We start from the raw sequence: 23,501 nt of genomic DNA on the forward strand, positions 1-23,501 counted from the left end.
GTACCTTATGATTCTTAACGAATGTATCTTTTCTTATTATGTACACTGAGAGCATATGCACCAAAGACAAATTCCTTGTGTGTCAAATCACACTTGGCCAATAAAGAATTGTATTGTTTTGCATTGTATTGTATTGCATTTCTCTAATTAGAATCTCATTTCTAGAAACGCGGCTTGATTTTTTTTTTTCATACACAATCCAAGGAAGAATTCTAGGAAACTCCTGCGAATTCAATTTCCACTCTTTCTAGTTTTGCAGAGTAAGCTGTAACAGTCATTCTTTCTTCGGCTATTTCCTTAACTCAAAGGATATGATATTTTATTTCCTGGGACTGTTCGATTTTTTTTTTTCATGACCAGTGTTTTGGATTCAAGGACTTGCTTAAAACTGTATGGGCAGTGCTCAAATATTGAGAAGTCAGTTACCTACCTGAAAGAAGTTTTATTCCTCACTTAAGGTCTCATTTTACACAATCCAAGCGTGCCTCTTGTTTTTATCCCTTGCTTTTAATAAGGTGAAGAACAAATTATGCAACATAAATAATGTAATAGGTGTAATTTCCTCTAAGTATAGAAAAAGACTTCGATCATTTTTTAATTCCCAAAAAAATCCCAGTGGACTCAACTGGAGCGATATGAAAAGTTATTTTTAGCAGACTGATGGGAAGAGAAAACCATTTGATTTTCAGGAATGGTTTATTATTTTCCATCGCATGGAAAACGTACGATAAATAGAATTTACAATAAGTATTTCTTGCCTTAAGGCACGCTTAAGCTATCTGCGTGAATCCTATTGCAGTTTCCAGAAATGAGGGCTATTAGCAGGGCGATGGCAAGGATCATAAACAAGCACAAACTAAAGAGATAATCAAAAATTGATTATAATGATTGAAGTGAATTGCATGGTGTGATTTTTTTTTTGGCAAATTTATTGGGATGTCCAGAAAGATCCGATGCATGCCTATTAGAATTATGAATCATATATACAGGCAACAATTATCTTTAATATCTTTGCTTTAATGCCTAATATGTACTGGGTTTTATAAAATATATATGCGAAAGCACTTGGGAGAATTCGTTATTCTTCCTTTTTCTCCTTCCAGTATATTTCCAAATTTAGAAAAACACACGGAATGGTGCAGGTCTCTGAAATTTCTGGTTTAGTGCTAAGTCAATTATAGACTTTCCATCTGCAACTATCAAGAAGCTTTTGTTAGCAGCAATCCCGGCTTCTGCATTGGCCAAGGACCGAGCGCGCGCCGAACGTCCCACTCCGATTGTTGAAATTCCAGCGTCTCCAGATCGGATTTTGCGAGCCGCGAGTGGGCGATCACTTGAGTGACGTCACTTCCGTCTGGAGTACCGCCACAGTTTGGGGAAAGGCGGAGACTGGCAGCGAGTGAGTCCGCCCCCTAAGGAACGGAAGGAAGGACAAACGGACGCCACCGGAGTAGAGAACAACGGGTGCCCCTCCCTCCCGGAGATACGGAGTTCGGGACGGGAGGGGACGATCGTTGCCTTATTTTTTTCCAGCGCAGGTGAGGCCGTGAGCACGACAGTTAAAGGGACGACCAAATATTGGGCGCGCGCTGAACTGTGATTGGGCAATGACATGCGAGTCTATGTAGGGCGCGCGCGAGGAAGGGGCGTGGCAGACGGCAGCGGGCGCGCTGCGCTGCGATTGGCTGTGAGGGGCGCGTTAGGGGCAGTGGAAGGCGAGACGATGCTTGTGGCGGTTGGAGGGGTGGGGGTCGGAGTGGGGATGGGAGGGAGGTGGGCTTCGCTGAGCTCTCGAGAGCGCGCGCTTCTCCGCCTTGGGCTTGAGCGAAGGAGCCGGTCGTGATCCGCGCGCGGAGGCATTCCTCCGGGTGATTGGTGAAGGCGGAGGGTGGGGGGGTCGGCCGCCTGATTCTTCCCAGTGCGGCCGGGTCTCCCTACTTGTCCGGGGGGGGCTTCAAGAGTGAGGTACGCATGCTCCTTGGTGGTCCGAGGGGGCGGCGTGAATCTCTCGTAGACGTTGACGAGGCTGTCAACGAAAAGAGAGCGCGAGGTTGCTGCTGCCGCCGCCGCCACGCCCCCTTCCCCCCTTCCTGGGTTCCCGGCGAGGGCGGGGCATGGACTGGTGAGTGGCCTGAGGAGGAACATCGCCGGGCTTGGAGAGGTGGCGGCAGTGGGGGGGGGGGGGGGAGGCGTGTTCACTTGCCGTCCAAAGACTTTATTATGGGCCTGTTGCTTTGGGGAAGCCAGAGAGGGGCCTCCCCTGTTGACTCTGGTGCTCTGAAAGGGGTCATTCAGCTCTCGCGCCCCCCTGAAGAAGCGGGTTTCCAACGGGCGCTGCTTTGCTCGGCCGGTTGGAAACTTCTGTTGGGGCCTGAAGAGCCCCGCTTTGGTGTTTTTGTGTATGTGTGAATTTTTGCTCTTGACTCCTCCCTTCCAAATACCTATTTCGGTTGCTAAGTTTAATTTGGTTTGGGCCTTTTCTCTTTTCTGAGGTAGGAAAAAGTCCAGATACTTGAGTATCTTTTTTTTTTAATCTCGTCTGTCCCTAAAACTTTAAAGCTGTTCTTCCTATAGGAACCTATCCAACAGTAGAGATTAATTTCCTTGGTATCCTGGATTGAAAGACAGATATATTTGACAGGATTTTTTTTTTAATTGGAACTTCCACACTTCCAGAATAAATATATAGGTTAACATTTTTAGTTATTTTAAATGTTGCGGGTTATTTTCTGAGGAGGTTTGGCTCTTTACCTTCCCGCCCCCCCAGCTTCCTTGCCTTCAAATCTGCTCTGAATCGCCCCTTAGCCTTCCGAGGCAAATGGCATTCTTTAGATAGTATTTATTAAATGTTTATTTTGAGATTTGATTTGGTTCTATGTAAAAATACCAACAAGTCAGTCTAGTTCAGGTTAATTATCAGTTACAGTTTTGGATATTCAAATTAATTTTCTTGTTTAGATAACTTCTCACTCAGATCTTATATTTGGGAAAGATGGGAAACAACTGGGTGTAAATGATGCTACTGTTCCAATGGCCACAGTTTTTGTCTAATAAAATTCTAAAACATAGTTTAGAAGTTTCCATGTCTGCCTCTTTTCAGTGGGTAACCTGCATGGCGCTAAACTTGTGATATTCCCAGTACCAGAGATAACTGAAAGGAATGTTAAATCTGCTAGTTAATACTTGTGTTTTAATTTTTTGGGAAAAAAACACCAACTGCTATTAAGGTTGGTCATACAAAAATCCCTCTGAATTATTCTTATGTAGTGCATTTTTTCTCTGCTATATTCATATTATAATTAGATAGAAATAACAGTAGAAAGTAAAGTGACAGGGAGATAAAGAACCTTCTGTTAGATTAGCCTATTGGTCTGTATAATTGTATTAGACCAATGTTGTCTATACCAATGGACAACAATTGTTTAGAGTTTCAGACAAATCATCTTTCTATCTGCATGTGCTTGGATTATACCTGGGATTTTTCTACATACTGCAGAGTGTTTTACCATAACATTTCTGCTCTTCCTTAATTATGTATCTTTTTTTATTTAAAGCGCTAGAAGTCCACAAAACACCCATGCTTTTATAGAAGCTCAAGATACAACTTTATCTTGAATTCTATTCCCTCAGAATAATCACATATACTAAAAAGCAATAGTTTACATTAATTTTGAAAAATATGCTTCAGGAGGATTGCTATGTGCTAATAAATTGTATATTTTTGTGGGATAAAAGTATGTTTTGGGAGGTAGATTTCACTATATTTAGACAAATGCAATTAAATATTTTCCACTGTTAGTACATACTTGTTAGTACTTACTTTTCTGAGATCAAAATAGAGTAATAATTATTTATTTGTTGTTGTTAGTTGCGAAGTTGTGTCCGACTTATAGTGACCCGATGGACAACGTTCCTCCAGGCCTTCCTGTCCTCTACCATCTTCTGGAGTCCATTTAAGCTCACGCCTACTGCTTCAGTGACTCCATCCAGCCACCTCATTCTCTGTCCCCTTCTTCTTTTGCCCTCAATCTTTCCCAGCATTAGGCTCTTCTCCAGTGAGACCTTCCTTCTCATTAGGTGGCCAAAGTAATAATTATATATAGCACATTATAAGAACCACTTGTCCATGAAGAGATAGTTTTGTAAACCTTTGAAACTGTTGAATTGTTAATGAAATAAATTAAAACATACGCTTGGAAGGAATATTAAAAAGCATCCCTTTCTGAAAGTTAGAGGTGACTAAATAGGACCATGAAACAATAATTACTTGCTCTTTATCCTGCTTTGTGTTAGAGCTGTAACGTCAAACTCAGATTGAAAACAATATTAACCTATTCAAGAATAGTGTGGGCACCACAGTCATATAACCATCCTAAATTATTCTATCTCAAATAGACATTAAGACAGTATATAAGAAAAAGGAATGGTGCTATATTTGTGGCAGGTCGCTTATTAAATATTTAAAGCATTTAGATAACGTATTAGATAAATACGCAGTGGAAGCCAAAGGTGAGAAAATGCAACCAGCTTCCTAGTCCTGAATATTGAATCTTTTTGCACAACCTCCCCCCAAAATAAAGCATCACAACAGCACAAGAACTTATGGATGGATCAATTTTGCATCTTTTGCCATCACTGCCAATAGCACATGAGAAATAAGGAATGACACACCGTAGCAGAGTATTTTGAAGTGCCTCTTGAAGATATCTGGCTGGCTATTGTTGGAAATAGGATTTTCACATCTGCAAAAGAATTCTATAATTAATTAAATATGGATTTAGCATGTTTATGATGGAAATCTATTTTATTTAAAATAATTTCATCAATGATATAATGCATTTAAAACTAATACCTTTTTAAGAAGCCCATCCTGATATGTGCAAGCCTACACATATAAGAGTAGGTTTCTTACCTAGGCTACCTTTATGCATCTTATTAATTTGCCATAGATCAAACTACTGATTTAAAAAATCCTCTTCTCTTCTCTTCTCTTCTCGGAAGTAATAATTCTATTTTTTTCCAAATGCAGTACAAAACCTTATAGCAAGCTACTTAGAATGGGACGCCTCTTCAAGTTTTTGATCTATCTGCTCTATCCCTTTGTATTTAACATTTTTTTGCGAATATAGCCTACCATAGGCAAGAAACATATTGCCATACTCACCAAAATTCCCCATTCAAGTTAACAATTAAACAAGTGAGTTTGGTTCTCCATTATATTTGTCATATTCCAGAAATGATGGAGCTTCTTATATTAGCCAGCTCAAACATAGCTTATTAAGTATTTCATGCAGTTCCAACTGCCCTGTAAAGTAGAAGAATTAACCCTGTGATCCTCAGTGTGTTGGAAAGTTGGAAATGAGTCATTCCAATCTCTTGGTATTCATTTATTTAAAAGTATGGAGCAGAAAATTATTCAATAATTTTTTAGTAGTAGTATTTGATTTGTAAGTGAGTCAATCAAATATTGTAAATAAAAATCCCTTACATTTTATATATGTATATAAAATAAGAGACTAAAATTTTCTTTTCTGGTCTTTTTTAATGAGCTTTTGAGATGTAGAATTACTAATTTTATTTATTGCATTTTTGAAAGTCATGAACAAATCTGTTATCTGTCTTAGCTATTTAACTGTATTCACAGAATATGTTTAATCACTTGGATTTCTAGCTTATTACACCAGGAGCCATCTATGGCCCTTTGTCTGATTTTATACAGGGGTATATAGTCCAATAACACGGAAAAGGAGGGAGAAGAGAAAAACAAATGAAAAAGCTCAAACTAAGAGAGCAATGGGAATAATCCTCTGCAAATAATCAGTTCAAAGCTGCTAAAACGGATAAAAGAGGGAGAAGCCAAAATGAATATAGCAATGGAAATTGCACAAAACTTCTGTACAGATTATAAAATACTTGCTGGGCCAGGAAGAACATTGAAATGAATAGGATATATCCAGTTCTTTAATATACTAAAAGGAATATTTTTTTAAAAAAACAAAACAAAACAACCACTAGATTTCTGTTCCTGGTTTCAACCATCCAACACACAATAGTTTGTGGCAACTGCAGAAGCCTTATGGACTTGCTCTATTTTTATACCTTGGCATAAAATGACTTTAGGGAAGAACAACAATATTTTAAGAACTTGACTTTAATGCTCATTAATCAAGAGATACGCCTGTGTATCATCACGAACACGGAAGTAGATGCTGATTATATATACCAGAACTTGATTGTGAAGTGTAAATAACTACAAAAACAACTGCCTTAAAAGGGGCCAGAACTTTAGTCTAGCTTGCTGAATACAGTATTTGAAAAAGCAGGGATTCTCCAAAGCTTCAAGCTAAAATTGTTTTAGTCTGGTTGATGGTTTTAAATGGACATGTTTGAGACTAAACCAGAGCTTTATTTATAAAAACTGTGCTGCATAATTAAATTATTTTTTCATATTGTTCTATTTAGGGCATTTTTATAGAAAGTCTCAGAAAACATGTATAGACTCTTATCATAGTTTACTTGACCCTAATTCCAAAATGTGACTATTGCATTTAGATTCAAACAAGACTATAGATCGAATTCTAGCTCTGCCATTTTTCTTGCTGTAGGACTTTTCTAAGATAACAAATTATGTGCCATATTTCTAGATAAGAAAGTTCTATGGTCAGATCGCTGGCCGGGAAAAATGGCAAAATTGCACTAAATTATTGTTTCTCTCTTTCCATAAAAGAATCTCATATTTGTCTTGGAAGTTTTTTTTTTTTATTAATAATAAGTAATGAGAGTCTAGACCAAGAACTAGATTGTATTTTCACTAACCAGGGTTTTGATGGACTTGTGCTACTAGGGATATTTTTCAGGAATAGGCAAGTTTTCCTATTTAAAATAGATTAATTTGCATGAAAGAAGTTTCAGCTGGCATTAAAAGATGTTCTGATAACTTTCTTTAGGTAAAGATGTTTTCTTGTAAACCAAGTTTTAAAAATGGCTCTATTCATTTTTAGCCCAAAATACCAAAGTCCCAAATACCAAAGTATCTGAATTACTGTGTTTCCCTGTTTCCTTATTTTGGGGTCCAAAATAAGCACTAGGACTTATTTTGGGGGGCTGACATATTTTTTTACCTGTCTTGTCAAAGAGACTTTCATAATTGAAAGTGCAATATATTAAATAAATGAGAAGATACTGTCCTGTAAGATAACAATATCATCCATAATTTGTATTTCCAAAAATGGTTGTAGGTTTCATATAGAACTTGAGATCTTAAAATCAAAAACAATTGATGACTGTAATATAGAGCTTTCTTCGAGTCCATATACTAAAAAACAATTTATGTTAGGAGAGGATAGACAACATTTGTAGATGCTGATAGTGCTGATGAATAAACTTGCCAGCTTGTCTTCTGGTAAGTGAGTGCCTTTTATTCAGCACACCATTGTAGCAAGTATTTTGTGAGAGCAATTCCAAAGGTATTCCCAGTTAAAGGTTTTGGAAACTACTATAATAGGACCCCTTTTGTTTTTAAAACTTTATTTCTTTAGTGGGGCGGATAAAATACCAAGATGTTTATATTCTTACCTTTTTAAAGCATGTTTTATTTTCTTTTGTAGGATCATGGATTTTCCAGGGCACTTCGAGCAAATCTTCCAGCAGTTGAACTATCAACGGCTTCATGGTCAACTTTGTGATTGTGTCATTGTGGTTGGAAATAGGCACTTCAAAGCACATCGTTCTGTTTTGGCAGCATGCAGCACACACTTCCGAGCTCTCTTCACTGTAGCAGAAGGAGATCAGACTATGAATATGATCCAGTTAGACAGTGAAGTAGTGACAGCTGAAGCTTTTGCTGCTCTCATTGATATGATGTACACTTCTACGCTCATGCTTGGAGAGAGCAATGTTATGGATGTGTTGCTAGCAGCTTCTCACCTCCATTTGAACTCTGTGGTAAAAGCATGCAAACACTATCTCACTACAAGGACATTACCCATGTCTCCACCAAGTGATAGAGTTCAAGAGCAGAATGCACGCATGCAGCGGTCTTTCATGCTTCAGCAGCTTGGGTTAAGTATAGTGAGCTCTGCATTAAATTCTACCCAAAGCACAGAAGAGCAGGCAAATTCTATGAGCTCGTCAGTCAGAAGTAACATTGAACAACGAAGTGCTTTTCCGATACGGCGTCTCCACAAACGTAAACAGTCTTCTGAAGAAAGGGCTAGACAACGCATTAGGCCTTCCATGGATGATTCTATCATGTCAGATGTTACTCCTGAAAGCGCACAGACTGTGGTTCATTCACGAGATGAATTTTTTTCCCCAGACTCCTTAAAAATTGTGGACAATTCTAAGACTGATGGTGTGAGTGATCACCAGGAAGATAATACCGTTATGTTTGATCAATCCTTTGGTGCCCAGGAAGATGCTCAAGTGCCCAGCCAGTCTGACAACAGTGGGGGAACTATTTCTCAAATGTCTATGGCATCACAGGCGACTCAAGTTGAAACTAGTTTTGATCAAGACACCACTTCCCAAAAAAACAATTTTCAATGTGAGAATCCTGAGGTTGGACTAAGTGAAAAAGAACACATGAGAGTAGTGGTGAAATCTGAACCTTTGAGTTCTCCAGAACCCCAGGATGAAGTGAGTGATGTCACTTCTCAAGCAGAGGGAAGTGAATCAGTTGAAGTAGAGGGTGGAGGAGTAAATGCTGAAAAAATAGAACTGAGCCCTGAAAGCAGCGATCGTAGTTTTTCTGACCCACAGTCTAGTACTGATAGAGTGGGGGACATTCATATTATGGAGGTAGGAAATAACATAGAACACAAGTCCACTTTTAGTATTTCAAACTTTCTGAATAAGAGTCGAGCCAGTAGTTTTGGTGCCAGCCAGAATCATGAGGACAACATTCCAAATACAACTAGTGACTGCAGAATGGATGGTGATGCCTCTTATTTAATTAGCCCAGAATCTGGGCCTGCTAATAATCATTCTTCAGCTTCTGTTTCTCATGTGGAGAATCCTTTTAATGACAGCACAGACTCGCATTTTGTCAGGCCTATGCAGGATGTCATGGGCCTTCCTTGTGTACAAACCTCTGGCTACCGCACAGCAGAGCAATTTGGGATGGACTTTCCAAGATCTGGCCTTGGATTGCATTCTTTGTCAAGGGCGGTAATGAGCTCAAGGGGTGGTGCCAACAGCTTTCCTGGGTATCGTCGCATAGCTCCCAAAATGCCTGTTGTGACTTCTGTTCGGAGCTCTCAAATGTCAGACAATGCTCCAAATTCTCAGTTGCTAATGAACGGGGCTACTTCCTCTTTTGAAAACGGGCACTCTTCCCAACCTGGCCCACCACAGCTGACCAGGGCCTCTGCTGATGTTCTTTCAAAGTGTAAAAAGGCCTTATCTGAACACAATGTCCTGGTAGTAGAAGGCGCTCGCAAATATGCCTGCAAAATTTGCTGCAAGACTTTTCTGACCCTAACAGACTGCAAAAAGCACATTCGCGTGCATACTGGGGAGAAACCATATGCTTGTTTAAAGTGTGGCAAGAGGTTCAGTCAGTCGAGCCATCTGTATAAACATTCCAAAACTACTTGTCTTCGTTGGCAGAGCAGCAATTTACCCAGCACTTTGCTTTAATTCTTTTCCTCTGTCCCATGTTGCCAATAATTTTAGGAACGCATGGAGTATAAGAGGCAAACACTTACAGTGTGATTCTGCCACACACCTTAAAAAAAAGGCTTGATTATTTTTAATACTTGTACCATACCTACCTCACAGGGGTGTTGTGAGGCTTAAACAACTTTTAAAAAGCGCTTTGAAATTATCCAGCTCTGTCACAAAATAAAAAGATTGCAATCTTGGGAGAAAGCCCCATTGAATATTCTGGGGTTTATTTCCAAGTAAGCATGTTTAGGATTGGGCTATACATATTACATAAGGATACAATACTTGGTATTGTACTTTGATTGGATGGTCTGAAAGCTTACTTGTATAGCTAATGTATAATTAGCTAGTATTGTTATGAAGGGCAAACTTTTTAACGGCTTTTTTAATGATGTGAAAGCATTTATCTGTATAATAGGTCGCTTAGAGTGTGTGAACAACATATCAAAGAGCTCTTTATTGTGAAAGGTTACATATCTTGAAGATGAAACCATCTTTGCACCTCAAAGTGCTTTTAAAGTGTGTGATAGTTTAACATAGTTTTAGGGGTCTGAATGTATTTTTGGTTGTTTTGCAGTAACACACTGTGTAACGAAGGTGCTTACCTTGAATACAATGCAAGTACGTTTTAGACTGTCTGATATATGTGTGTGTGTGTGTGTGTATATATACACTTTTGAATACTGCAAAATCTAGGTGTTTCATAGTTTTCCTTTTGTAAAATCTTGTACTAGAAAGTGAAGTGTTTATGTATTATCCTTGATAGTGTTTCTAATCAATTTGTATTCAATGTGTTAAAATTCAACATAAGTCTTTTAAGTCTACTGTTGTTATTTCAAATTATTTTCATTTCTTGGAAGTTAAAAATAATCTGTTAAATCACATTCTTTGTGATTATGGACTCCTTTAAACATTCCTCAATGCTTCTAAAATATTCTTTATTACTCTATACAGTATTTAAAGCTGAGTGGGTCTCTAAGAATATTGTACTTGTATCTGTGATAATGGGACTTACTTTGCATTGGCAGCTGTTCAAGAAAAAACTACCTTAGCGAACTAAGGTTGGCATTTTATCGTGGCTGTTAGATTAAGCCCCCATTTAAGCAGCAGTTTCTGTGTGTATCAAGGTTATGGACATTTTAGAATATTCCAGAGTCCAGCATATTTTCATTTTTTAAATCTCATTTCTATAAATAACTCGAAGTGGTAAACATACCTGTTACTTCTTCCTATTTTCCCCACAGCAACTACCCTATAAAGTGGGCTGGGCCGAGGAAGAGTGGCTGGACTAAAAGATACCCAGCCTGCTTTCACGCCTAAGGTAAGACTAGAACTCAGGCTCTCTGTTTCTAGCCTGGTGTTTTCAATCACAAGACCAAGGTATTGGGTTTTTTACTTTTATTATTCTACCATCAAATTGTAATAATCTCTGTTCACCAAGTTCTGTTACTAAATGTAGTGTTACTGGTAGCTGTAACTATACAGTCTCTGGGTTTTAGGCTAGCTCTGCAATCCATAATGTACCTCATAAATTTTAATGTGGCTGAGATGGTGGATATAGCTGTGAGGAAAAACAAGTGACTATAGAATGTTCAAGTTAATTATAATCTTTACCCAGATCACATGAAAAAGAAATTGAAACACTTTTTTTTTTTTTTTTTGCAAAATTCTAAATTAGTGTTTTCTTTATAGGATTTTACAGTGACATCTGACAGCAATTTGCTAAACTCATACGTCAGTATTAGAAACAAAAATAGTGCAGGATAGTGGAACTACATAATTTTACCACAGTTTGATATTTGTTTATGTATTTACTATATTGAAGAGTTAGTTGCTGAGGGGAAGAATAAGGCTGATGCCATCTAACCTTTTATGCAGAATGTATTGTCTGCTAAAGTTATGGATATGTTGAGTTTATTAAAAAAATGTCTCTGCTTAAATGCACTTGTAATTGACAAAAGGAATCTCGTAATTCGTAAGCTTGCAAAATTTCTTACCTGTGCCCTGTTAATTGGACCACTGTAGAGGCATATGCAAACCATAGTACATATCTATTCATCTGTTCTTGCAAGTTTTAGCATATTGCTTTTAAAAAATTACGACACAAAAACATGATTATGTGTTCTATTTTATTTGAAAGGCAACAAGTTCAATCAGAATTGACGGGACAAAAAGTTAAATCCACCATGTTTAAAAACAATTTATATTAGCTTGAATAGGTTAGCTTTTCATAGTCTAAGTTCACTTGGCATATTTTCTCCTTTCAAGCCAGCCAAAAGATTGTTAGCAGCCAACACTGACATTGTATTCCTTGTTGAGTAAGTGGCACTTCCAATATGAGGCAAAATTACTGTTTAAGGCATGAAAGAGAAAAAAGTATCAATACATGCTACATGTAAAGTGTAAAAACAACCCTTTGTTAAATTAGTGTATGAAAGTGCCTTTTAATTGCAATGTCAGTTTAGCCATAGCCTAAGTGTGCCAAACTATCTGAATGGAATTACAGTGATTCATTGTGAGAAAAGCAGAGTGAGTGGAATGTCTGTTTTTATTTCCTCTAGCAGCTCTGATATCTTGGGAAATGCTAGGCTTATGCTGTAACTGTACAGAAGCATAGAAAATAGCACAGATTATGGATGTGGAATTATTTAACAGATCTTTTATGAGGGTGAAGGTTCATTCTCCAAGCTTCTGGGTTGGTTTCCGAACATTTCGTTACCAGGCTAAAAACATCTTCAGCAGAGATGTAACGTTTCATTACAGGCTAGGCAGTGGTGGGTTGCCCCCAGTTTGGACCAGTTCGCAAGAACCAGTAGTAAAACCGGCGGGAGGCTCTGCCCACTGACCCGGACACCATCAGAAGTGATCTGTGCATGCACAGAAGCTTCTTGCGCACACGGGCACAATGTGAACCGGTAGTAAAGGTAAGTAGAACCCACCCGAGGCTAGGTAACATCTTCAGTGGAGTTTAGGGGGTAGGGTTTACCTAGCCTGGTAATGAAACATTTGGAGAATGAACCTTCACTCTCATTGTACACCCAAGCCACACATATTCACCACTATTGAAGATCTATGTTTAATTCAAAACATTTCTAGCCCTTAAAATTGCAAAAATCTGCTCAACTATGTATCTTCTCAAAACACAGGTCTCTTATCTGCAAACTGATCAAAGTGAATGATCCATTATTGGTTGATGCCTACCAGCCACCATCTCCATGTCAAAAAACAGTGCCAAAATAGCAATGCAAATTAAATCATCTTACCACAATTTTTGAGAGAAAGAAGTGGATTGTCTGTTGGCAGAGGTTCTGGGGTTGTGACATCTAAGCCAGCTGCGGCAATTTGCCCATTCACTAAAGCTTCATAAAGATCATCCTGATTGACTACTGCCCCTCTGGATAAAACAAAATAAGAGAGATGGGATTTATGTATAGTTCTTTTTTATTCAATTGTCCGATTCCTGGAGACCTGACAAATTCCTGTGTTTTTTTTGGCAAGCTTTTTCAGTAGTTTGACATTGCCTCTGTCATAGGATTGCGAGAAAGTGACTGGCCCAAAGGCATCCAACTGACTTTGTGTCCAAAATGGAACTAGAACTGTCTTCTAGTTTCTAGTCCGATGCCTTAACCACTACATCAAACTGGCTATCATGTTTTTATGTCCCATGGAAATATAAGAAAATACCAATGTTCACACCGAGAACAGCAAGTGACAGAAATGATGCTAAGGATCAAACAGAAGGTGTAATCCAAGGCATAATCATTTCCTTTAAGGTGTTTTAACCTTAAATACACAGAGTCGAGGAAAGTAGATTGATTTCTCTGAAGTAGCTGAGGGGTTGAACCAAATTATCATCATTTGATTATTTTCAACATGGTGCTGAAATATAATGGCTGCATGAAGAAAACTTTAGATCTGAATTATTTAAGCGACACAGCATTCTAATAACACAGGAAGAAGTAAAACTATGTGAAAATATATCACAGCGGTGGTATAACCTCCACAAAGATGGAACTCTAACCCAGGAAACAGTTACATTTCCCTCCCCTCTTCTATACAATGTCATGTCCCTGAAACAGAGAAGCAGCAGCAGCAGCAGCTAATACAAGGATGAAGAAATACTGAATGTTTGAACATTGGTTGAAATATAATCAATCTTCATCGATGGAAATTTTAACTATGAAGTTGTTTAAGCATTAGTTAGAGATAGTTTGAGATGTAATACATACAAGTTACTACTAAACAAATATATAGATACCAGGGGATATTGCTAGTGATCTCTTTGGGCAGTTTCTGCATTCTCCCTTTATTTGTGATGATTATATTTGTTACATATAATTATAAAAAAAATTTTTTTGATAATGTACCTAGTTTGGTTTGATCGCCAACATACAAAGTTTCCTATCTTTCTTGATAGGAAATCTTTTCTTTTAAAAGTAATCTTATGATAACTATACACAAAATAATTTAATAATCAGCAAGACCTGATGCAGAATATCCCATGTAGCAATCATAGCACTAGATTTGCTCTTTTAGGAATAACATTATAGTTTAAATAGTGGCATTAATAGATAGTGATGGATATTCAAGAGCTACAGTATTTATCTAACTAGCTGCAGAATATCCTGTTGGGATGTTTACATACACAGGTATTTTTCTTTCATTTGCCCATTTAATGACTCGTCCACCAGTCACATTTGATTTCAACCAATTGAGGAAGGCTGATCTGTTTCCATATAGTTCAACTTTCCTCAACTAGTTGAAAGAGGATTATTGGCTAGAGGCAATTTTCTCATGGCAGATGCAAAATTGAGGAACAATGGGGAGCTGTGTGCTATGAAGAATACAGGTGAATCTGGGTGAATTCAGCAATATAGAATAGGAAAGAATAAATAATGGGACAATATTTTTCTTCACCTGCTTGTATTGATGAATACTGATGTTTTCTTCATCTTACGAAAGAAGTCCTGATTGCACAACCCTTGGGTTTCAGACACCAAAGAACAAGTTACAATGACAAAGTCCGACTCCTCTGCTAGCTTGTCAAGGGGTACTTGTAAAAAAAGAAAGAGAGATTGCTATAAATTATTAAGAGACTAGCTTTCTTTTGCTGGCTTTCAGTCACCCATTTTTCCAATTGGTCAGTTAGCAAGGAAACTTCCCAATGAGTCATTTGTGTGGGTGTGGGGTGATATCATATTTAAGCCTAAAAATTTTAGTACTTTTTTTCTTTTTTTTACACTTCAGTGGTAAAACCAAAATAGACAATGTTTCTTCTACTAGTTTTTAGTCAGTGATGTGAAGAAATAATTGCAGCTCTATCTTTTACATTTGCCAACAATCATAGGAATAAAAAAGGAAAAATAATGACCCTGATATTTAAAAGGAATCTAATTAATGTTTACTTTTGAATGATTTAGCAGATCAGTTTTAAGTTGCTGTAAATCAAAAATCTAAGCGACATCCAATTTATGCTACATTTTGATAATTTATCAATCCCCTAATCTGCTATCATCCAATGTAATACTTTTTCAACAATGATCCTGGTTTATTCTGCCAACCTAGGGCCACGTATGATGTTCTTTAGAGAAGCCTGACAAAGATCAAAGTAAATTAATGAATTCTTATTTTCCTCCCATTTATATATCAAATTATTTAAGGGTGGCATCTATATTCCTCTTTAAGGAAAGGCAAGTATACCTCTTACTATTAACATTTTACAATTCCCATCATAAATACAAAGATTAAAACTTAGTTATACCTCTCCACAAGCATAATCAAGTATCCCAATAATTACTTCATGTAAATCTTGTTTAATCTCATGTTTCATTAAAGTTGTTTTCTATTTAAATTGTTTAGAACAATCAATGGATGAAAAACAAATATAAAGAAATTCATACAAATAAAACACAACTCTCACCAAACTCCGCTTTTAATTCCACAGCAGCTTCAGGTTTGGGATGACGACCTGTATACAAAAACCTTTTGACTCCAAAAGGTTTCAGACGATATGCTACGGACTGCCCTAGAAGCAGAAGGAAAATACAAAAACACTTCACTCTTGACGTGGTAGTTGTAAGAAATATATAGTCATTTCTGAAAAATTCATATATATCAAAGGTTTTTTTTCTTCCCCAATTTGGTGTTGTTTCCAGAATGCCTTCCAACTAAGCAAAGGATTGCACTATTAGCCAAACAATTAAGGAAAACAATTCCAGAATTATAGATATGAACCACAGCCATGTCTGATGGATGCAACCCCTACACCACCCCAACTTGATCAAGTAGAAAAGAAAGAAAGACTCCTGGCCCATGATTAGCCAAAAGTATACTTTATTAAAGCCAAAGTGGTTACAGAAGAGGCAAAGCTGGATCTCAGAATTTCGTGTACAAAAGATAGAGTTAACTTTCCCTTGATTGGCAGGGGGCCAGCCAATCTCTGGTCCATCAAATGGAAAAGTACTTTTCTATGGATATCCTGCTAAATGATAAAGCAAACCACAACTAGCCATGTTCAACACTTGTCTTAAGTTGGTCAGTGCCTTTGTGAGAGCTAGCTGGCCAATTTTATATACTTAATTGTTAGTCTCAATTCATTATAATCAGCTCTACTCTGACAAAGGTACTATCGGTTGTATCAAGTATACTTATTTGAAAGTATATTTCAAATTATTTGGGTGGCACTGCCCCAAACAGATCCTGTGCGTAATCTGGGGGTTCTCGACTCGCGACTCCTGCTTGAAGAGCAGGTGGAGGTCGTGGCCAAACGGGTCTTTGCCCAACTACAGGTTGTGGACCAGTTAGACCCTTTCCTGGACCAACAATCCCTACTCACGGACAGTCATGCCCTAGTCACTTCCCGTCTTGACTATTGCAACATGCTCTACATGGGGCTGCTCCTGAGGAGCATCAGGAAGCTCCAGTGCAAAATGCAGCAGCCTGCATGGTTTTGTGCAGACCATGGTGTGCACATATATCACGTCTCCTGCGGGAACTGCATTGGTTGCTGATTTGCTTCCAGGTGCAATTCAAGGTGCTGGTTGTCATCTCTAAAGCCCTTCCTAGCTTGGGACCAGGTTATCTGAGGGACCGTCTCTTGCCAGTTACATTTACCCGACCCACTATAGCGGAGAGGCAAGGAATGTTGCGGGTCCCATCCCCTAGGGAGATTCATCTGGGGGGACCCAGAAGAAGTGCCTTCTCCGTGGTGGCTCCCTCTCTGGAACATCATTCACCAACATTAGACTGGCCCCCCATTCTAACACTCTTTGGGAAGGCGCTGAAGACTTTCTGTCAGCAGGCCTGGGGAACCCAGAGTGGGATGGAGCCCATTAAATACAGAATGTGTGTTGTTGCCGGGGGGTGGGGGATGGGGGTATTTTACTAATTTATTATTTTATTATTCCTCATTTTATTATTTGTATTTCTTTTATATGGCTTTTATATTTATATATTAGGAGCTGTAGTGGTACAGTGATTAGAATGCAGTACTGCAGGCTACTTCTGCTGTCTGCCAGTTGTCAGCAGTTCGGCAGTTCGATTCTCACCAGGCTCAAGATTGACTCAGCCTTCCATCTTTCCGAGGTCGGTAAAATGAGGACCCAGATTGTTGGGGGTGGCAATATGCTGACTCTGTAAAACCACTTGGAGAGGGCTGGAAAGCACTGTGAAGCTGTATATATGTCTAAGTGCTATTGCTAAGTGCTATAATCGTGTAAGCCACCTCGAGTCACCATGTGCGAGTAGGCGGCAATATAAATTTTCTAAAATAAATAAAAGTGTCTACTCTTATTCTTATACGGAGCAGCATTTGAAAGTCTGAGATCTGAGTGACAGCAATGACAAAATCAAAAAACAAAGGCAAATAGGTGTCTTCTGGGGTAACAGTTATTCGTTTAAAGAGTAATCCACAGGAGAAAGTCCACTTTGCACTAGACTTGCTGATAACCTGAATCAGCCAGTTTTGAAGTTCAAGTCTCCAGTTTTTAAAAAAATGGCACAACTGCACCTCTCCATTGTATTGTTAACAATAACAATTAACAATAATTGGCAGTGATTTGAAGTTTGAATTGAACTGCCATTTACTTCTCCCAACCTACCTAATGGAAATCATTTTATATATATTTTTTAAAAATTGAATTTCCAGATAGATATTTAATAAAACAAGGATTACCTATTCTTCCCAGTCCTATAATCCCAACTGTGCTGCCTGAAAGTCCGTAGCCACACATCCAAAGAGGCTTCCATGTCGTCCAGCCTCCACTGCAAGGAAAAAAAATCAAAATGCAAAAAGGCATTAATGAAGTACTTGCAAGAGGCCTGTACTATGGTTATAGAATTCTCCCTGTGCAGTCCAGCAAGAGACTTACAACTGATTAATGTTGCAACCTCAACCTTTGTCCTAAAGGCTGTTGCTCTACCAACACTGCCCCCTGAAATTTGCTAACATGCAACATTGTATGAACAACATCTCGGAATGACTACTGCCACCTCCAAATATTCAAGCCAGTACAATATGCTCCCCGCATTTTATCCCAAGCAAAACTGCAGTACTCACTTCTTTACTTCCACCACTGATTCAGGCAGCCTGCGAGATGTTGCTAAGAGCAAAGCTACTGTCAGCTCAGCAGTGGCATCGGTCAGGATGTCCGGCGTGTACCCCACACGGATACCACTAGAATTTAAGAAGAGGCTTGTTCTTCTCATTTTCATCACCATTTCTTTGAGGCAGGCACTTATAAGCAGGGTAATTAAGCACCTTAACCATATAATACGTAGGTCAAGGCAGCAAGACTCTTCCCCCATAAAAGAATGGAAGTAATCCCTGGAATAAATCCTTTGTATATAAGGTAATCCACAAAGCACAAACTACATGTTTTATCTTGTAAAATTTATATAATCGGAGAAGAGGTGCGTGAGTGAACTGGCCATGGATGGGTCAATGTAGCACAAAGAGAATAATAAATGGAAGAAAGTGTTCTGCTTCCCCTTTGGCATAATTGGCTTCTAAAAATGAATTTATGTAACATAATAAAATGCAAATGCTTTGTATTTTACAATATATTCTGAAATAATCATACTTAAAATGCAAATAGTCTAAGTTTGTTGAGGCAAGTAACTGCAGTTCTTAAAAAAGGACACAATCCTTCGAACCTTAAAACCCAAGCTCCTTGAACCATCCAAGGACCTAATTATACAATTAGTGATTTTTACAAAAGAACAGCCTTTCCTTTAAAGAGGTTGGGCCTGCATTATATAAACCTCAGTTGCTGCTTTTCCAGGAAAAAGAACTCCAGTTTTTAGTGGTGAAAAGAAATTGGGCAGACTATATCACTTAAACCTCCCACTATAATTCTCTCTTAATCTCCTCTGCTCTGATGTAGAATAGCTGAATTTTAAATTATACAAGACTTACCGTTTTTTAATTTCATCAATAGCTAGATGGTCATATCCCACTGACAATGTACTAATTACTTTGAGGCTTGGCCCTGGAAAAAAATGAAGACCGCATGCTCAGAATGAAAGTCATTAAGATGAAAACAAAATATTATTTATGAAATTGCAAATGATAGTTTATATCACCTTACCACCCAATCAACTACAATAATATTGTCAAAGGTTGACAAGCAGCAAAAATGTTTTTCAAGCTATCTACCTTGTTCATTAATAAAACACAGAAAAATTGGGTAAGATTTAATATGAACATTTTTTTAAAAATCAAAAGAATCAACGAATGGAAGCCCACTTTTATCTAACTGGGTTTACAAACTTCATTTGCATCATCAGTCAACAAAAATTTAGTTCAATCATTAAAGTCCACTAATCCTAATCAATGAATGGAATGGCAGCTGCTAACTAGTTAATGCACAAATACCATCCTTATCTCAATCAAACATTTTTTAAAGGATTGTTTTCTTTTTAGTGTGCATTCAAAGCAAACCACAAACTTTAATAAGATTCTGGAATATATAAAGCTAAAGGTTTCCCATTTGGTCGTGTCCGATTCTAGGGGGTGGTGCTCATCTCTGTTTCTTAGCCAAGGGAGCCCAGTATTGTCAGAAGACATTTCGGTGGCTATGTGGCCAATATGACTATATGCCAAGGCACACAGAATGCTTCGAAGTGGTATCTATTAATCTATTATCTATTAATCTATTTGCATGCTTTCGAATTGCTAGATGGGCAGGAGCTGGGGCAAGAACAGGAGCTCACTCTGTTGCGCAGCGCTCGGGTCTCAAACCCAGGTTGTCCACTTTCCAGTTGACAAGCTCAGCATCTTTAACCACTGAGCTATTGGGGTCCCTTCTGGAATATATAACTATCTAAATTGAGTTAAACACTTATTTTGGGTGAACAGTCCAAATCATATATTGTTAGCGAACAGAAAACTGTACAGTTCTATTTTCAGGCTTAAAAAGGTCTTATTGACCTTCTTATAAGGTCAATGTGTGATGAGTGAAAACTCATCACAAAAAGATTGTGCATTTGCACAACAGGGGTGGGTTTCACTTATCTTTGCTACCAGTTTGCTCACGCGCCACGTCTGCGCATGCGCAGAAGCTTCTGGGCATGCGCAGCCCGTATTTGATGACATCCAGGCAGGTGGGCGGAGCCTCCTGCCACCGCTACTGGTTCGCCTGAACCGGAGTGAACTGGTAGCAATCCATCACTATTGCACAACCAATAACTGTGCAAGAGGCATCTTCTGTACAATGCTGGAAGCAGCAGCAAAATCCCTTTGCCCAAAAAAGACCATACAGCACCTGGAGGGGGCGAGGGGATTAACAGAGCCTTCCATGCATTCTTACCGAGGTTTTGTAATGAAGTAAATTGGGCATATCTGATAAGTGAGTCAAATCCACACATGAAGCGCAATCCTAATTTAGACTAATATGTAAATATTCAGTTCCAGAACAGGCTGTTCTGAGGTACTCTAAGGACCTACTCACATATTCAAATGAAGTCCGAATGACAGGATATTTTATATGCAAACAAACCATCATTTAAAGGAAGGGATTAATTATTTTTATGTTCAGCATTTAATAGAATCATGGCTTAAAATTCTTCGGCATTATGGTTTATTGTATTTAAAGATCAAGGCCAGAATTTTTTCAGCAGATAGCACAGAAGCACAGAGATATAAATGCAACAAAAAATCAGGGGATTGAACAGCACGTCTGGCTCAAGGGATGTTTTTCAAATCCAGACGGTCTGGCCAGATATCCTGAGGCAAGCTTTCACAGAAGGAAGGCAATAGGAAGGAAAACAAAGCTAGAGTTGGATCCAATCCCAAGCATCTGAGGCTTTTCCTCTGAAAGGAATTACAAAACTAATTTTGCTCTCCTAGAGTAAAATACTGCATGATTCTCAAAAGTCACCAAAGCATCTAATAAAATTTTCCCTGCTGTGTAATAGTTGGGCAATACTGAGCAAGCTAATGTCCACATAGGTAGCCCTCAACTTATGACAACGGGGGTTGGAAAATTCATGACTAATATCATTAAGCGAGACATCACATGATTGTGACTTGGGAGCTTCCCTGCTGGCTTCCCCATTCACTTTGCTTGTTGGAAGATGGCTGGGAAGATCACCAATGGCAAGCAATCATGTAGCTCTGGGATACTGCAACTACTACAAATGCAAGCAGTGTCCCAGTGCCACTGTGAGGATGCTGCCGTGTACAAGGACCAACTGTAAGTCACTTTTATCAGCGCCATCATAACTTTGAATGGTTGCTAAATGAATGTCCGTAAGTTGAAGACTACCTGCAAGTACCTCCATACACACAACCTTTTTGAGCCACATTGCATGTCACTGTCTTCTCCACGCTCACCTGCTGCATCTAAGACTTCCTTGTCTATCCGGTCAGACAGGAGACACAGGAGCCCATCTTTGCCAGCTACCCCCGCTAGCAATTCTGCCTGTGGGATTGGTTCCTCTGAATCCCACTGCTGAATGCTGCAACTGAAGGGGAAGGAAGAGGCAAGCCAAAATTAGATCAAGCAGCGAACCCATGTTCCGAAGGTTGCAACCTCTTTATTGCTTAATCAAAGGACAACTAATTGCGAAAATTGATGTTTGGGACTTTAGGGCAAAGTTACTTAACTTTGGAGTTATTCATGTTTTCCTATCTCAGAGGATGAAAAGAAGAACAGCTACTCCTCCTCACAATGAACAACAAATTTGGTAAAGCAAAGATCGCCCTCTTTAATGTTTAAGGAAAAGTAAGATATTGCTAATATGTACATGGACTTGCATTTTAGACACTGAGTCCCAATCACAGAGTAATTCCCAATAATTTCCACTCCCAGGGATCAACTAGAGAAGACCCCGAGTGCTATGACCTTCTTTGGTTTGGATTGGCCAACAACTGTGAAGGATGATAACAGTTTTGGCAGAAGTGGGAATTTTTAATAGAGCGAGTTACTGTACACATGGCTTTAATGTTTGCTCTATCCAACTGAGGCCAAAACTAGTTTAAGGAATTTAGATGGGCGAAGTCAAGAGCAAGGGTGGATCTCTCCACATTGCCTAAATCAGGAGTGTCCAACCTTGGCAACTTTTGAGATTTGTGGACTTGAATTCCCAGAATCCACCAGTCAGCCAGCCATGCTGGAAGTTGAGGTCCACAAGTCTTAAAAGTTGCCAAGGTTGGGACACCCCTGTTCTAAATTAACACGGAAGAAGGCCTCCTGCATAAAACCAGAGGTCCAATCCATGTCTTCGTAGCAGAATAATCCCCAAACGCGGGCAAAAGAAGGAAGGCTAAAGGGAGAAGAAACGTCTTAGAAACAAACAAGCCGTCAAATCCAACTCGGGAAGACGCTCTTCTCAGCCGGATCTGCCCATAGCCTAACACGGAGCAGGACTGAACCCGCGGTTATTATACCTGCCCTTCACCCTCCCGCCTCCGGGAAGAAGGAAGCAGCGAAGCGGGAACCTGGGACTGCAGCAACCCGCGCCCTCCCCCACCGCGCTTGTAGCCCCGCCAGAAGGCGCTGCAGCTGCGGGCCCTTTAAGCGGCCCTGCTCCGCACCAGATAGACTGAACCCTCGGCTCTAAATGGGAAGCAAGACGTTTTTACGATGCCCCCCCCACCCAACCCCGTTCTGTTTACACGCGCGCACTCGCTTCCCACGAGCGCGTTAAAGAAAACTTTGGACACGCATCCGGGCTGCAAAAATCCCCAGATGTCAGCCACCGGCTGAGAAGCCTCGGTTTTGGCCGTGCTGGCCGTCCAGATGTTTGCCACCTTCGTCGCCTTCCTCAAAGGCGAACACCCAAACGTGTGTGTGTCCGTGTATGGCCGCAGCCTTTCCGAAGATTTGAGGAACAACACGAGCAGGGCGCGCACACCCCCTTCGGGGGAAAAAAAGCAAAAAAAAGCAACCGATTCCCCCCCCCCTTTTTTTTCTCTATTTGCATTAGGAAGCCAGGCGAGCCCACTTACACGCCGGCCTGAGCCAAGACTGCCTGCCCCGCCGGGGGGATCCTCCGAGTCACAAACACCTTCATGAGCTGCTGCACCGCCGAAGTCATCCGAGCGCGTCTCGCCTGCAGTCAGGCTGGTGAGGTCCGGTCTTCGCCGCCTCTTCACCCTTGGCCCGGCGGGAGCAATTGGCTCGGCAGCGCCCCCTGGTGCTCATCGGCCGCCAGGTCAAAAATGCTACCTTCCGTTGCAGGCGCTTTGCGGGGAGGGAAAGAGGGCCCGCCTGCAACCCCCCCCCCCTCGGGGCAACCTTGGGGCTGGAGGGAGCCGGGACGCCCCTGAGCTTTTTGAGAGCCTTATTTTCGGGCGAAAAAAGGAAGGAAGGAAGGAAGGAAGGAAGGAAGGA

General features: G+C 39.7%; 2 protein-coding genes across 3 annotated transcripts; one reads left to right on the top strand and one right to left on the bottom strand.

Annotated features, from left to right (window-relative positions):
• The first annotated feature begins 1,431 nt into the window (after positions 1 to 1,431).
• ZBTB5 (zinc finger and BTB domain containing 5) lies at positions 1,432 to 10,485 on the top strand. 2 transcript variants are annotated; one of them, XM_070935431.1, is made up of 2 exons: positions 1,432 to 1,538; positions 7,608 to 10,485. In XM_070935431.1, exon 2 carries the CDS (start codon positions 7,612 to 7,614, stop codon positions 9,637 to 9,639), a length of 2,028 nt encoding a protein of 675 aa, XP_070791532.1. In that variant the 5' UTR covers positions 1,432 to 1,538; positions 7,608 to 7,611; the 3' UTR covers positions 9,640 to 10,485. The 2 variants fall into 2 exon arrangements, with proteins under 2 accessions (XP_070791532.1, XP_070791533.1); XM_070935432.1 differs by lacking the exon at positions 1,432 to 1,538 and adding an exon at positions 2,370 to 2,399.
• Positions 10,486 to 11,789: 1,304 nt separating this feature from the next.
• On the bottom strand, positions 11,790 to 23,273 carry GRHPR (glyoxylate and hydroxypyruvate reductase). The gene is made up of 9 exons (XM_070935433.1): positions 23,117 to 23,273; positions 21,500 to 21,630; positions 19,082 to 19,154; positions 18,224 to 18,340; positions 17,840 to 17,928; positions 15,587 to 15,691; positions 14,584 to 14,719; positions 12,930 to 13,060; positions 11,790 to 12,016 (listed from the first exon to the last, which is right to left on the bottom strand). The coding sequence occupies exons 1-9, from the start codon at positions 23,203 to 23,205 to the stop codon at positions 11,895 to 11,897; spliced, it is 993 nt and encodes a 330-aa protein (XP_070791534.1). The 5' UTR covers positions 23,206 to 23,273; the 3' UTR covers positions 11,790 to 11,894.
• Between the last annotated feature and the right edge of the window lie 228 nt (positions 23,274 to 23,501).

This window comes from Pituophis catenifer, unplaced genomic scaffold (genome assembly GCF_029215685.1).
Source record: "Pituophis catenifer annectens isolate HBS135680 unplaced genomic scaffold, rPitCat1.0.hap2 SCAF_2, whole genome shotgun sequence".
NCBI classification, from domain to species: Eukaryota; Metazoa; Chordata; class Lepidosauria; order Squamata; family Colubridae; genus Pituophis; species Pituophis catenifer.